This window comes from Balaenoptera physalus, assembly GCF_965194825.1.
Source record: "Balaenoptera physalus genome assembly, chromosome: 8".
In the NCBI taxonomy this organism is placed as follows: Eukaryota; Metazoa; Chordata; class Mammalia; order Artiodactyla; family Balaenopteridae; genus Balaenoptera; species Balaenoptera physalus.
This window is the reverse complement of record NC_138887.1, coordinates 123,646,929-123,663,579: the sequence shown is the minus strand read 5'-3', so window position 1 is coordinate 123,663,579 and position 16,651 is coordinate 123,646,929. Positions and strand designations below refer to the sequence as shown.

General features: G+C 46.5%; 1 protein-coding gene across 7 annotated transcripts in view; it reads right to left on the bottom strand.

Annotated features, from left to right (window-relative positions):
* DNAJB6 (DnaJ heat shock protein family (Hsp40) member B6) overlaps window positions 1–16,651 on the bottom strand; it is a 58,105-nt gene that overhangs the window by 22,582 nt on the left and 18,872 nt on the right. For 6 of the 7 annotated variants that reach the window (XM_082472670.1, XM_082472665.1, XM_082472671.1 and 3 more), the window contains exons 3-6: window positions 14,790–14,899; window positions 12,827–12,886; window positions 11,892–12,002; window positions 1,074–1,205 (exon numbers count right to left, since the gene is read on the bottom strand). In XM_082472670.1, coding sequence (XP_082328796.1) covers window positions 1,074–1,205; window positions 11,892–12,002; window positions 12,827–12,886; window positions 14,790–14,899 — 413 coding nt within the window. The remainder of the gene's footprint in view (window positions 1–1,073; window positions 1,206–11,891; window positions 12,003–12,826; window positions 12,887–14,789; window positions 14,900–16,651) is intronic. The other variant, XM_082472669.1, reaches the window with a different exon arrangement.

Genomic DNA, 16,651 nt, shown 5'->3' with positions numbered 1-16,651 from the left:
TAAATAAAAATTAAAAAAAAAAAAATCTGAATTATTAAAAAGCTGAAATAACTTTAGAAAGAATACCACAAAGAATTATCTGGAATAGCACGGGTCTGCAGTTCACGGACTAATTCTCAATTACATGGTGATCGACTACGGACACTGACTTCCACAGCCACACCAAAGCAAGCCAACTTCGACGTTGAGACTGCTTGCTTGTTGAAAGAACTCACCTACCTGTCCCACTCCAAAAGGTCCACATCACAGCACACGTCCCACACTCCCTAACAACTCTTCCTGAGGATCCTTAAAGGTAAGGACTGCGTCCCGTCCCACACACATTTCTTAAATGAAGTACTGTTGTGGTATTTTTAACCAGCTCTATTTTACTCTCCCTTACACCTGAGCACATTACATGGCCTCTAACGAAAGGATGTGCTGGACGCAAGTGCACCGACACCTGCCCTGTGTAACCAAGTCCAGCTGGCACTTGAGGAGAAGGGCCCTCGCAGGTGCGCTGTGTGGGGACCTGTACAAGGAGCACAGCCAGTGCTCACCCCAGAGCATTTAAACAAAACTGAGCCCCAGAAACACGGCAGCTCCTCTGTTAAGAGGAACTGGGCGAGCGTCAAAGAAAAGCTAAGGTTACAATTCTTCAGGTGAAACACAGGGTTGCGTCAGGCCGTGTGCATGTGACTGCAGCTGGTGGACGGCCTCTACATCAACAGCTAAGCTCCGTGCGGCAGGGCGAACACAAGTGACCACACCTCACCTGGGGACTCAGCTTGGCTCTGGTCACACACAGACCTCATTGAAGCCCCACCTCCTGACCCCATCAACCTGGACTCTCCTAAGATACTGGAATTTTTTTAACTGCTGAGGTTAGATAAAAAAGGATTTAGTGAGATTGTCTAAGTGGGTTATCTCACAGTTATTTATCTCAAAACACCTTACTCCTTCTAACCAGCAATTTCATTAAATGCTGGCCGCCTTTAACAGTTAAGATCAGAAGTAGGTTTTCAAGTATAACATTCTTGGGAAGATTAGGGAAAAAATGTAGGTTACTAAGCACAGATTTGTTTAGTTAGTACCTGTATCAAAAGAAGAAAATCCCCCTCCAAAAGAGGGAAATCCACTGAAAGCGGAGAAAAACGACCCCGTGCCTCGGTTCCGGCTTCCGCGGGGGCCCCTTCGATTCCCAAAGAAGTCCTCAAACGGGTCTTCTAAAAACAAACAGAAGTGCTTTGTGAAATCTTGATTCAATTTTGCTTTTTCACAGGAGAGCTTCAATAAGGGTTAATGCCTTATGATACACTGTTCCATTAGGAACAAAAAACTTACCAAGAAATTACAACAATGTGCCTATCGACAGAGCAGCCAAAAGTCCATCTAACCAGCACTTTTACTTACTTGTTTAATGCAACTAAAGCTAGAATACATCGGGGATTTAAAACAAACAAAAAAACACAACACTATATATAAATATAAAACTCAAGGTCATTAATCTGCACTACAGACTTGGACAGAGAGCTGTTTTAACACAGCTTTTTACTGAAAGTTCTGGTAGACACTGTCCCAGCTGACACCATTTAAAAGGTTAGGATGATTTCACACCTAAGTAGTCATACTGCATGGAGTCTGGGCTGCCTTCTCCAAAGTCATTCAGGAATAAAAACAAAAATGGATTCTTCTAACGTATTTACTTATAACGCAAGAGAATGCTGTAGCAAAGTAAGGCAAAATTTAACAGCTGGTGATTCTGGGCCAAGTGCTAAGGAATCCCTTTTACTTTTCTGTAAGCCTGACATCTCAAAAAAATTTTAGAAAGGATTAGCTGAAGTCAAATCTGAATAAATGTTAATTGGCAGACACTACATTATACTTTAATAGAAAATTACTAACGTGAATAGGCATCGTATTACTACCAGAGATACCAAAATGCTCCTGAAAATAAAAATAAGATTAGCCTTGACAGTTCAGGGGCTTTTTTTGGTTATTATCATCAATCAGTGAGCACCTACTGAAAACATGAATTATACAAACTTTTTAAAAAATTCACTGGGCTTTCCCGGTGGCGCAGTGGTTGAGAGTCTGCCTGCCGGTGCAGGGGACATGGGTTCGAGCCCTGGTCTGGGAAGATCCCACATGCCGTGGAGCAACTGGGCCCGTGAGCCACAAATACTGAGCCTGTGCGCCTGGAGCCTCTACTCCGCAACAAGAGAGGCCGCAACAGTGAGAGGCCCGCGCACCGCGATGAAGAGTGGCCCCCGCTCGCCGCAACTGGAGAAAGCCCTCGCACAGAAACAAAGACCCAACGCAGCTAAAAATAAATAAATAAATTTATTAACAACAACAAAAAAGTGTCCATTAAGAATGATAGCTGATTTTAAATAAAAAAAGAAAAAAGAAAAATAAAAACAAGGACTCCTGACGGATGAGTAAGGTAGAAATGCATGTCGGGGAAAGAGAAAAGCAACCCATGACACACAAACTACAGAATCAGCACGGCATATTTTTAAGACAAGGCAAGAGTGACCAAAGCAGGAAGTTAATGCATTTGAGTAGTAAAATGAAAAGAAAATAAAAGTAAATAGAAAAGTTAACACACAGTGAGCACGAAACCAAGTAGAAATTGAGATTCATGGTGCACTCATGCTTACAGACAAACGTGACCTGAGCAGCGTACCACACCCCCAGGGTAACTGGCAGTGACCTGAAAGGATGTGCGAGAGGTTACGTGCGCTGTTGGTCACAGACCCCGAGGAATGACCAAGGGCCAGGCAAGGCCAAGGCAGCTTAAGGAACGCTCAGAATGGGGGCGAGGAAAGGGGTGGCAAAACGACATGGCCGCACTCGCCTAGAGCCCGCGCTCTGCAACAAGAGCAGCCCCCGCTCGCCGCAGCTACAGAAAGCCTGCACTCAGTAACGAAGACCCAACGCGGCCAAAAATAAATAAAATTTTTTTAAAAAGCAAAAAAAAAAAAACCTACAAGGCCTCTCTTAAATAAGCAAGCTATGCAAAGTACACGAACACAGGCCTGAAGAAGCAAACATTTAGAAAACCTGGTCACTGGTGGCCTGTTGAGAGATCTAGAAAGAAGGCAGTGCTAGAGGGAGGAGGAGTGAACATGTCCGCACAGAGACCACGTCCACCGCCCCACAGGGGACCCGAGTCCCCGGCAGTACTGGGCAAGGGCTGCTGCTGTGAACAAGGAAGCCCCAGGGCCTGCTGGTCTTGGCTTAATTCCCACTTCCACAGTAGACGCCACCGTTTTCAAACACAATTTTAAGAAATTCATTTACCAGCTACCTTGTGAACAGGGCTTACAGTCCCATTATTACCATATTTAGAAGTGCAAGTAGAAAAATGAACCATAACTTTATCTAGAGCTGGAGACATTTTGTAAATTTCTTCAGAGACTTTATCCTGTTCAAATAAAATACAAGCATTCTATTTACTAAGTCACCTTTTACCTTATTATCATGGCCTACACACCTGCAGTGACACATTCTCTATAGATCCGATCTACAAGATGACAGATAATTCACATTCTTATGTTACAACCACCCACGTTAAGACACAGAAACATAATGTAACAAGTACAGTTTAAACTCACAGCGCAGTAATTTTCTCTTTCAAGAAGTAGCCGTTCGTTAAGAAGAATCTACAGGACCAGCTTTAGATTTTCACTATCCATATACGAATTCCTAAACGATGTGTTGTTCGGCATGCTCTAAAATTTTATTTTACACTGAATCATGTTGTTTGTGTCCTTCTGCAATGTTCCTTTTATTACTGCTGTAACAATTAGTTATGTTACAATTTAAGGTTCATACAGCAAGTAAATCTTTAAAGGTTGTTCACAGGGCTTTTGAGACCAACTTAAACCAGTGTCCATGTGATACCACCACTAAACAAACGGTTTTAATTTGTTTACATGAAGCTAAATTAAGCCTTTCATAATTATAAAATCACCTTCTTCAGAAGCTACTTCAAAAGATGGTTGAGTAGTATGTTGTAAGAATAAGGCCCAGCTAGCTTTTCAATTACATTTTCTTGTACTTTTGTATTCTTTTATTTTTAAAATCTTTTATCTTGCATATTTTTCTATTATACAGCCTAAGTATGACTTTCTACAATTCAAGTAGTCACCGAATTTTAACGTGTAATTTCAGATACTACAGTTAACCCTAAAAATGAAAAGTCTCATTTGTAATAGTCATGGTGACACCAAAAAACACATTAAAAATAAAAGTCATGATTATAGCGACGTGTTGTTAACAGGTGCCACTGTGAGATCAGGCACTCCTTATTAAGAGCCCCCGTCACTGGCTGCTGCTGGTCGGGGGAGTACGGGTCATGAGCTGTTATGATCGTCAGCCCCCCAAGCGAAATACAATTTTTAAAGACCCTTCAATCCAGCAATTCAATTCTACTTCAGGGAAATCAACTCATCAAACATGGAAATAACTTACTATACTAAAGGAGTCCAAAGCATTTATAGTGAAAACTGAAACTTACCTAATTTTCCAAAAGAGTAAATGAATGGAGAGCATGTTAAATGCAAGTATTTGAATGGTCATCAAGTTTACGCTTTAGAAAAAGGCAGAAGAGAACATATATATACACACACACACACACACACACACACACACACACACACATCCCAACTGTAATATCTGAAAAATGTTGACAGTGGACTTTCAATTGGTGGTAAGACAAAGGTTGATTCCCCCCTCCCTCCTTTTATCTCATTTACGTTGTCCAATTTCTTACATTGAGCCTGTGTTATATTATTATTTTTGAGGTTAAAAGGGGCAAATACTGCATTTACTTTAGAAATAAGTTTTAATAAGACATGTCAACATAACCAAATATTCTACCAAGTACTTTTTTACTTTCACTCCCCCAGGGATACAGAACCACACAGCCAGCCGAGGTGCCTGATGGGCAAAGGGAATATGGACCAGGTGGAAGAAGGAGGTAGTTACAAACAGCAGCTACGACCACAGGCCCTGTTACAGAAACAAGGGCTGGAACTGCCGGGTGTATTTCCTCCTAATTTCGTTATGAATACTTTGTACATACACGTTATTCATAAATACTAAGCACAACTTTGTTTTCTTGCCTCTTTTACCCCCTTATCACATCACATCACATCAAGTGCAGGCTTTGTATCACAGTGTTTCAGCTATAGGGCACCAAGGAGAAAGGTAAGTTCAAGGACCTGACCTCCTATTTGGGAGAAAGGTTAGCACATTCTCGATTACATGCAGGACAGCCATCGCGTTAGGCACGATTATGATCTTGCTATTGTCTCTATTTGGAGATTAAGCATGGTTCAAGGAGATAACGAGTGTGGGTGCCGAGCTGGGAAGGAGTGGACGGTTTCTGTGTGTCAACCTGAAGGGGCCACAGCACCCAGCTCTTGGGGGCGTCTCCAAGGGTGTTCTCGGGTGAGATGACCGCCCAGTGAGCAGAGCAGACTGGCCTCCCCAGGGTGGGCGGGCCCCATCCCATCAGCCAAAGGGCTGACTAGACCAGAAGGCCAACCCCCACCCCTCTAAACACAAGAGAATTCTCCTGCCTGATGGCTTCTGAACCGGAACACTGATGGCACTTCTAGCCTGATGGAGTCAAACTGGGGCATCAGCTCTGCAGATTTTCAAAGTGTCCATCTTCATAATCAAATGAGCCCATTCCTTATACTAAATTTCTTCAGAGAGAGATATAGAGATACACACCCTGTTGGATCTGTCTCTCTGGACAACCTAATAAAAGACTTTCTAAACTCTGTATCCTTGGTCATTTTAGAAGAGTCTTTAGCCAGGTCTTTATCCCGTAACAATGCTGTGCCGTGAGATACAAACATTACAGGAAACAGGCACATACCTATCCTATGATTTAACTCTTTCTTTTCAGTGTCTTAGGCATCCTGGATCAAACACACCTCTACAACTTGGTAAGATCCTGCTCTTCTCTCAGAAGTACTAAACACAGTCCCTGAAGGTGACATTTGCAAAACACTAAACTGACCAACACCCTAAGTAACGATGTCAAACTTACGACAAAAAATACACTGCACTGAATGCTGTGAAAAAATTAAGCACAAAATGGAACAAACGTTTACACGCATACATACACAGAGGAAGACTTAAGGAAAAAGCTAAGTGCAAAGATGTTTAGACCCATGCATTTCCTTAAATTTTACCAAAATTCAGTATCTGATAGAACAGTAACCACACCACAACAGTTGGCTGAAACCAACTCAAGCCAAATACTGAAGTCCACACCAAACGCCAACAGAAGCAAAGCCAAGTGCCATGATTATGAGCACTCCTCCCTCTGTCCTGAAGGAAACATTTCAGTGAACACAAAACCCAAGCAAGGGAGAGGCCTGCACTGGTGACTCAGGGCAGCCGCCGGTCCCTTCCCATGGCCACACGCCATCAAGTTCCCAGGCACACACAGAAAACCGCACAAAAAAGGAAAACACCATAAACTCGAAAAAGCATCCTGGGCCTTTCAAACAAAGGAAAATCACACTGTACTACAGTTTCAAAGCTCAACTACAGCAACCCTTAGGAAAGGGGAAACACTTGCAATTCAAAGGCCAAGGGGAGCAGACAGATTTCAACGTGATAATCTCCCAGCTAATCCCAACACCACAAACAAAAACCAAAACACTCCTTTCACGACAACTTCAAGTTTTAAAATGTTTTTTTCTCACATATTCAGAAGTAGAAAATAAGATATTTGAAAAGAATCTGAAACAGAAACAGGAACAAATCAGAAACACAGCCATAGCGTGATACAAGATTGGAACCCTGGGGAGGATGGGTTTGGGACACCTCTCCGTGGCTGAACCGGCATCTGGTGGTGCCTGGCACTAAACAGTAAGCAGATAATATATGCCAAATGAACATCACACTTTCAACTCTGCATACAACTATTTTGTTACAAAATGCAGTTTCTAGTTACATCACAGGTCTGGTAGGAGCACTGTAGTTTCTAATGATTACAGAACTCTGTCCAAGCCAAGGATCCCAAATACACACACTGGACCCAAATCGTCCCATTTCAGACGCCAGCAGAGGTCTGGGGCTCCCTGAGACTCTCTGTCCCTCACAGAGTCTGTGAGGGTCAATGTGTGGCCCGTCTCGCCAGGGTCCCTTCTCTCTCTTGGTGCCACCCGTCCCCTCACAAACCACTAGGGAGCCAAGCCACCCACCCAGCGCCCTGCCCTCGCCCTGCACCTGAGGCCGGGGGAGCACCACTCCAGGAGGAAGGGAAGGAGAGCAAGCCCTACACGGACTCGGGGAGCTCTGCCCTGGGTGGCGCCGGAAGCTCCATTAAAACCCTCAAAACCAGCTCGCGGCAGGTGCTGGCTTCCCCGGGGGAGATGATCCGAACCTCGCGGCTGCTGCTCTCGTGGCCCAGAAAACCACCGAGCGCGACCTTCTCAGGAAACCCTCTCCCCTCCCGCTGGGGCTGGGCCGGGGCGGGGTCTGGGTCAGAGGAACACGAGGCCCACCAGCACGGCACCCGCCCTCGCCCAGCTATCTTCACACGCCTGCTCCCCGTTCCGACGGAAGACTTCCCAAACACGGACAGAGCCACCCTCCGGTCCTCCTGGCCTCCTGGCCCCAGCACCCCTCCCCCAGCGTGGGGGCCCAGGGGCTCAACAGGGGCTTCGTAGTTGTTTTAAGTCTCGTGGAAAGTGTTTTTCTTTTAACTCCTTTAGCAGGAAACTTCACACGCTGTCTGGTGTGGACCTGAAGCCTTACTCCATGCCGCCTTTCCAATTCCTCGCGTGCAGGTCAGTGCAGGCGGAGCCTGGGCCCACGGGGACGGGGGCACGCTGGCCGCCGGGTCTCAGGCCCACCCGGGGGCGGGGGGGGGTCACCACCTGGGCCCTGCCTCTCCCAAGGGCCTCTCCCACCGCCACAGGCTACGCTCTCCCACGTCCGGCTTCTCTCGGCGTGTCTAACTTCAAAGGCTTCCCCTTTCAAAATGTGCTGCTCCTAAACCGCAGAACAAGTCTTCACACGTTATAGGGTGAACGGGGCCCCCATCGATGCGGCCTTCCTAACCCCCAGGCCAGTGACCGTGACCTCATGTGGGAAGTAGGGCCTCTGCAGACGACCCAGTTACAAGGAGCTCTCTCGGGTGGCCCTGATGCCATGCCACTAGTGTCCTTATAAAAAGGGACATCTGGACATGCAGAGGGAACACGATGTGAAGACACAGAAAGAACCATCTGAGGCCACCAGAAGCTGGAAGAGGCCTGGGGAGGGACCCAGGCAGGCCGCACCCTGTCTCAGGCTCCAACCTCGGGGTCTGCTGTTCCCGCCGCTTGCACACTAGCACAGGCGCTGCCTCGGGCTGTGACACGGCTTCCGCGTGGAGGGTGGCCGGCAGGGCGTCCCAGGCCCCTGTGCATCTCCACTCACCTCCACAACGGCCGCGGGGAGCTGCCCAAGGACCGTCAGGCACTAGCAGCAGGAAGTCTTTATTCCAGACACACCGTGGGCAGGGAGTCAGCGCCCTGCTCACCGCACAGCCCGCCGGGGCAGGAGCGGGGCCTCGAGCTCGGGCCCGCATCCTCACACCCCTCGGGCCCCCGGGGGCCCGTCCTCACTGGAGGTGGCCTCCAGGCCCTTGCTGGGGAGCTTGCCCCCGCCCCGTCCGGCCGGGCTCGAGATCCTCTTTACCCTCCTGCACCACCTCCTCCTCGGGCACCAGCTGCTCACGGGCCGCCTCCCCGACCCTGGAGGAAGACGGAACAACCGGCTCTCGACCCCCCACGCCTGGCCGCGCCCCTCCCTCCACAGCCCCGCCTGCCTGCACTGCACCCACGCCCCCTCCTCTCCCCTCCTCGGCCGGGTGCCCATGCACGACCTGAGCCCGCGCGGAGGGGACACGAGCGAAGTGAACTCACTCTCGCTCTCGGGAAGAGGCTTTCGGTTTCAGAGCTTGGTTTTGGCTATCCAACCAGACGGTGCAAGTCATGAGAAATGTCTCCCAGACAGCATTTCCTGCTAGGCCTGTAATGGTCAAAGGTTTTCTATCTTAGAACATCATTCTACCGAGTAACCGCATCCTTCAATAATAAACAAATGAAGGGATCATCCTAATTCACATTAGTATAATCCTTACTCATTAATTTTTTCCAATTAACATGCTCCTAAGGCTAGTTTTGTGCGTGCTCTACATTTGGCAAAGTCAGCCTTGAAAGGTCGGCCTGCATCCTCCACTGCAGAGCCAGTCTTCGGCGTCTTAGAAATGCTCTCCCCTCCCTCTCTGGGAAGGCGTCTGTCGAGGAGGCTTGCGTCTATCTGCAGGCCTGCAGGCCCACGGCCTCCTCCCGCCACATAACAGTCCTTGCAGCGTGGCGGTCTGTGCAGCACCCCTCAGGCCTCAGTCCTTCCCACCAGCTCTGGTTCTTCAAGCCTCCTCCCCTTTCATCTGGGGAGTCTGAAGTCAAGAGGGTTTTATACTCTGATAAACGCAAAGCGAAGCTCAGAATGTCTTTTAACAGGTTTTGAGCTACTCTTTTTGGTTTTTTTGGAAAACGGGAGCACAAAAAAGTTGGTCGTGTGAAAAATTATGAAAAAATAACACACTACTATAAATGGACGCTATAACCGGGTTGATTTGGATACTGAGAAACATCAACTAAATCACTGCCAAAGCAGAAAACCCCCAACCCTACGTTCACTCAGCTCTGCACTGAACATACCGCCATCGGGGCACACCGTCACGTCACACCTGCAGTAGCCGCGGCGCAGATTCTCTTCCTGTGTGCAAACCCTGAGAGCCTGAAAACGGAAGTCACCTAGAACACCTAAAAGAATGGACTGGACAAGTTATCACTGCCACACCAATCACGAGAAACATATGGGAAATGCCTAGTGCTAAAACGTGAGCAACGCAGTATCTCAAACAGAGGGCCTCAGAGTCTAGATCTACAGGAAGACTAGGTCTCTCCTAAACTGGACTCTGAATCCAACGGAAGAAATTTCCACCGTACATCCTGCAACCTGTAACTCTTCTAAGTGAATTACAGATACACATAAAGATTTCTTTATATACACAAACCTCAATTTAGAAGATGTGGAAGTCAGTACTCATAATGGGTAAGAACCACATGTTACTTAACTCATCCACATCTGATTATCATCTCTATCCCTTCTTTACTCTAGAAAGAGCGGCTCAAGGAAAATCATTTTTAATGAGAAACCTTGGCCTGTCAGATTTTTTTCCCAAGGAAAACAAAACCTGGCTACTGTTCAAGCACTAAGGGGCTCTTCCCTTGAGAGGCCCTGTGAGTGATGAAGTGGCACGTGTGAGCCGCCGGCCACGGCCCTGGCGAGGGCAGCCTGCTCTGCCTTCTCTGCCACCCCCCTCACAGCTCGAGGTGGCAGACACCGGGCCAATTTCACCCAGCACCTGCCCTGCTCCCCCAAAATAACACATCTGGAGCTCGCTAAAGGTTGTAATGAGACACAAGGTAATTTTAAGACGGGAAAGATCATTAAAACTGTTTGTGTTTTTCTTACAGTAAGATATTTTACCAATATAAGGGAAAATTAATAAAGGACATAATTATATTTCATATCATATTTATAGGGAGCCTTCCCAATACATATTTCTGCTTATGGTAGCAGCAATTAATGCAAAAAATAAAGTCTTCAAAAAAGACATAGTCTCCTGCCCCATCCCACTGGAACACTCCCCTGCTTAGCTTTTGTTGTTACACTTGCCTGTGAAAACGCTAATATACACTAGTATACATACACACCTTTCCTCCATAAGCTACTTCCTTAAAAAGTAAAGCCATAAAATAGTAAAAAATAAGGAAACGCAGAAACTAACACACCGTTGTAAACCAATTATACTCCAATAAAGATGTTAAAATAAATAAATAAGGACAGTCTCTCTGAATCCCCAGCTGAAATAAACTGAAGGACTGCGCCATGTAAAAGGCCCACCACCTACCAGACACGGTAGCGCCTTACTCCTCTTCATGCCTGCACGGGCAGGGTCCACTGGTGCCCGTGTTAGCTGTAGACAGAACTGCTGTTCTTGTCTCCCTCCTGAGGGGCTGCAGGTGGCGTTCAGTCTTCTCAACCAGGCTCCAGGCAATGAAGGGAGCAAACACAGGGTATGTCTCCCCCTCCAGGAGCCAAAGACAACAGTGGCCTCAGCAGCACACGCTGAATGAACCCTGACCTCTCGAGCCGCCCAGCACACCGGACGTTCCCGACACCAGACCCTAACATGAGTTCCCGACACTCTGCCTCTAGTCGGGCACCAGGACCAAGAGGTGCAGCGGATGGGAAACCCTCCCCTACAATGAAACAGCAGCTAGAGCAGCACAGTCTCCTCTGGCAAAGCTGTTCTCTCAAAGATGAACATCTGTGATGCCTTGCTCTAGAGGTGTCCTTTCTTTCCAAAAACTGCAAACTCAATAGTCCTAACACCACAATTAGAAAAACAAAAACAAGTTTATAGATCAAATGTCTTCTGAACAACATCTGCCTCGATGCTTAGTGTTTTTAACCAGACTATTACACGGCAAATTCACATAGAATGCATTGTCCGACCAGGAACAGCATTTCTGAGCCCCAAGTGTCCACATCCTTCCCATTGCAGAGGTAGTTCATCAGAGGCAAACACAGCCAAGGAAATGAGTACATTAAAGGCTTTATTATGTAAACACGCAAGGTGTAAATTCAGAAAAATATTCTGAAGGGAGAAGGAAAAGGGGTTTAGTTAAACTCCTGCACTGCTCAGACAGCAAGTTTAAGGACAAGCTACAACTGTGATTAAACAGAACGGGTATGTCTGTCTTCGAGAGTCACGGACACATTATGTAACCAACGACCCAGAACGATGAACTTACCGAAGAAGTCGAATGAAAATGGGTCCCTTCCACCAAAAAATTCCCTGAAGACATCATCTGGGTTTCGGAATGTGAAGCCAAACCCACACGCACTGTCGAAATGACTTCCACCTACAGAAGCAAGCACAGATGTCAGTTATGAATTCCTGCTCGCAGCTGACACACAATCACTTGTCTACAGGACATTATATTTCAGTACAAACCATGATCTAAAAAAGGAAAATGTTTCATAAACCTGAGGCTCTCTCAAGCCCTACCGAGATCAAAACCACCTGAGCCCAGAGCTGGGAAATGTGCTTGGACGTCAGCGTTCCTGAGCTGCACACAGCACCCGAGGACTTTCTCACCATCTCTAAATGTGTCATCAGCACACAATATTACACTGTTTTTATTCTTTGTTGTGAAACTTCATGTAAGCCAAGCACATAAACATTCACTCATACGTGTGTACGGTCGGTTTGGAGCGTCAATGTCCAAATGCCGACTGTGGAGCCGGCAGGACAGCAGATCACTGCAGGAACTTTTCATCAAAAATACACACGTCTAGGTCTCACCACCAGAGGCAGTTACTTAGGTGGTTATTTAGTTTTTCGAAAGAATCTTTTTTTTTAAACCCTAAGGATATTTTGACACATCAGGTACTGCTCTCAGGGTACAAACTCTTGACGCGAGGTTTTACAGTATTTCCTATCTACAAAATGTACACCAATATACACTTCCTAGTATAACAAAGAGATTTTCAATAGGCTTTTTCCGTGTTATCAATTTCTCCTTCCTTCCCCCATCCAGCCCACCCTCCAGACTGCATCCGTATTTATTGAAACATGAATGTCCAAGAGAAATAACACACTGAACCCCCGTAAGACCCTTTGCCATCAGACCACCTCCTCTGGTCACTACAAGGCCAAGAGAAAGACCAACATGTACACACATACCTCCACCACCACTGTTTAATCCTTCTTTGCCGTATTTGTCATAGATGTCCCGTTTTTTAGCTATAAATTTAAAAAGACAAGTCAGTAAAGACCAAGTTGTTCTTTTTCCTCAAAATTCAATAAAGTGTTTCCAAAGTTGTAAACCAAAGACCCGCTGTGGTTCTCAATTTCCACGATCAGTTTTAAAGAGCTAGGCCTCCCTTACTGTAGATGAAAAGGTGAAAGACGGAACATCTAAGTGCTTCTCTCCCTTAAAAACAACCCGAAACGTTTTTAAGTACTGTCAAGTTTAAAACATTTATTTCACTCTACTGCTCACCGCGCCCATGCATACTACATCAAAACCCCAATAGAAAGTTGCAAAACGACTCCAACCCTAGACATGTACCTTCTTACTACAAAGTCCAACTGGGGGATAAGATCTGTGGCACAAAGAGAAACAGGACAGGGTCTTGGTGAGGGCAGAAAAGAGATGAACTAAATAACAGCCAGAGTAAGAGCCAACCCAAAGCCTACAGCTTAACCACCCTGGTTTAAGGCAAGAGCCCACCCAAGCCTTGATGATGGTCTACTATCCCTGGTCATCTTATCATTTATGTTCTAGAATAAAAACAACTACGATGCAGCCCTGCTCAGACATATAGGTTCTTTTGATACACGATGTGTGTTCCCCTAAAATCTCATGTTCTACAAAATCGTGTGGTAAAATAACAGGGGTTTATGGGGGAAACAAGTGTAGAAGCAAACCATTTACAGCCAGTTTCTGGTAATCAGAGACTTGTAAGGACAGTCACTGTGTATCTGTGAAGGTAACTCCTGGGATTGAAGGCTGAGTAAGAGAATGTGAAAAATACACTCCCCCTCACCAAAAAAACAAAAACAAAAAAACAGCATTTTTATGGGAGTTGAAAGGTTCTCTTTCTACCAAAAATCAAGCTTGACTTTAGTCCTCCATTTTTCTCATGCTCCTGGTCCGTGAATCTGCGCGTGCCGGACCAGCACACACACACCAGGACGATGACGACGATAACAAGGGACAAAAGTCACTTGTGAAATAGGACGACTAGGCCTTCCTTCAAAATAAAGGTGGAGGGGCTGTTAGGACCTAAGCAAGATGGTCCCGCATTAACACGGGTGTCAACACGGGTGACGGTCACATGGAGCTGGTTCTAAAATCAGAACTCTCTTTTAACAGTGAACCTGGCCACATGTAACGACACTTGGAGCAAAGGGTCCACTCCCTGTGGTCGGTGAGTCCGCCTCTCATCTTTTACATGTCTCCGCCTCGACTCATACCAGGCCCTCCAGTACTGCTTCCTGGCAAGGTGGCGTCAGCAGTTCTCCAGTTTTCTCACAAAGTTCCACAGTCTTCTCCCTACCACACGGCCCACACACAACGGTTCTCTTACCAAGAACCTGGGGAATCTATCTGGCTGACAGCTACCTTCCGCGTGACCCCTGAAACTAAGCCAGCAGATCTGACTTTCAGTTCCATTCAATACCTAAGCTCTAGACCTGGGGAGGGAAACCTACCAGCTGCGAAGTCTGAATCTCAGCTGTACGCGCGATGCCAGATTTCCTGACACGCAGGAGATCCTTCCAAGCAGAAGCCAGCACATTCACACAGGGTGTTCAGTAGGGCAACGGGGATGAGAGGTCAGGACACCAACTGCACAGCTGGCCTCCAGCGCACCCACAGTGACCCAGACAGATTCCCGCGACCTGACCTGTCCCGTCAGTCCCCAGACCAGGGGTCAGGACTGCTTTAAAAGAGCCACCCCAGGAGAAGTCTGGAGGCCAGGGTGCCTCACAGCACTCAGGCTAACCTACCGAGTGGCTGCCAGGAACAGGAATGTCAAATCTGCACAAGAGAAACCTCCTTCTCATTGTCCCAAACCTCACTCAGCCATCCCTCCGTCTGCAGGCCCTGGGGAGGGCACAGCCCCCATGCTGGGCTACTCACCATCTGACAGCACCTCATACGCCTCAGCTACTTGTTTGAATTTTCTCTCCGCTTCTTCTTTATTCTCAGGATTTTTATCTGGATGCCACTTCAGTGCCAGTTTCCTATATCTTAAAAGGAGTAAAAGGGTACTGATCAATCCAATGTCCAGAAAGCCAGTGGGCTTTGAAACATAATTAAGCAAAAAAATGACAGCTGCAAACTAGAGAGATTAACCTTAGTTTCTGTTGTAACGTCTCCCTTTCTGCCAGAATGAAAAAAAAAACATTCCAAAATCGACAGCATAACACAAACCCACCTCTAGAGATAAAAAAACGTTTTTAAAATGTGTGAGGACCAAAGTACGGGCAGCGTGCACTAATGGTGCTAAGGGTGAGAAAATGGAGCACGTGCAAAGGCCTTGCTCCCTGAGAGAAAAGAGCCAACGTGACTGTCCCTATCCCTATGTCCCCATCGCCTGACCAGCCCATTACTTTCACATCAGTGGGCGAAGGTGGGCCACTGGCTACAGCACAGTGGAATATTCCAGCATCTTTCACGACTTGAGATTTGAATTCAAGATTCACTTAAAGATTCTATGACCAAGGTCGGTCTGCTCCGTGGTTCCAATTAACATTAACAAGTACATGCTTTCCAAAAAACAAAAAAAAAATCCTCTTTTCTAATTAGCTACACATAAGCAGTGTACATTTCAAAGGGGAGGCCGGGGGGACGTGAGACGGGGAGAGGGCGTGCTCCTTAAAAATCTATGACTAGAACACAAACCGACAGTCCTTCTAACACTTGGCAAGTTATTAATGTAAGGCTGCTGTGGTTCAATTTAATTTCAGCATTTTAATCAAAAACCTCAGCTTAACTTATTAAAATCGGATTAAAGCTGGAATCTAATGATAAAACAGTACTTTATTATTAAATCACTGTGGACCTAACCATGCAGTAGCAGACCAAAACCCCTCAAGTGCTACAAACCCTCCATTTAAAAAAAGACAAACCATACAAGCAGCTAAAGAGAGAAAGAACTGGTTTGCACTAGCATGCTTGTGTGGAAGTGAAGAAATGCGTGAGCATCCAGGGTAAGGTTCAATTATCTATGCCTTGTGAAAGACTGCTAGATCTCCTTAGATTCAAGGTATAACACAGTGAGTTAAGGCGTACCATGCGTTCGCCTCTCCACTCCACTGCTTTAGTCACCCGGAGATGCCGTGCTCTAATCGTGTCTGGCACAATACAGGCATGATTTTCCATCAGTTAATACAAGTACTGTGCACATATTACGTTTATTTAAGAACAGTACAATTACTTCCAACTGTACCAAGCTGTTCTTGCTTGTAACCGTGAGCAAGCGGGAGAAACCCCACAGCCCACTGGTGACACAGCTCTAAGGTACGTCCTTGGCCGCCTGGTCCCCACTGTTTCTTGGCCAAGGTCTGACACAGGGATATTCTGCAAGCAGCTTCAGGTATGCCCAACAGCAGTCAACCTGCTGAATTAGTTGAGTATTTTTAAAAGAACGACCTGGTTCAAAAATCCTTCATTTCCATCTGCACACCTGAGTCTAGTAGTATCAACTTCATGAAGCCTTGAAAAGCTAGCTCCTACAACACAAACCAGAACCTGATTCCCTATTATTCCAGGCTTACGCATTAGTCTGGAGCTAGGCTAAAAATCTATCAACCTTCTGCTGTACGTTAACACTGAATTAAATTGACCCCAGTTTACCTTGAGAGCTGCCCGTGACCTGAGACTTGCCTCAGATGCCTCCCATGGGCCAGGCCCTGATCACAAAGGTTCAGCCAGGACAGACAGTAGTGCCAGGCTCAAGCGTGAACGTGGACCAGGACAGGGTCATGCAACGGGAATCT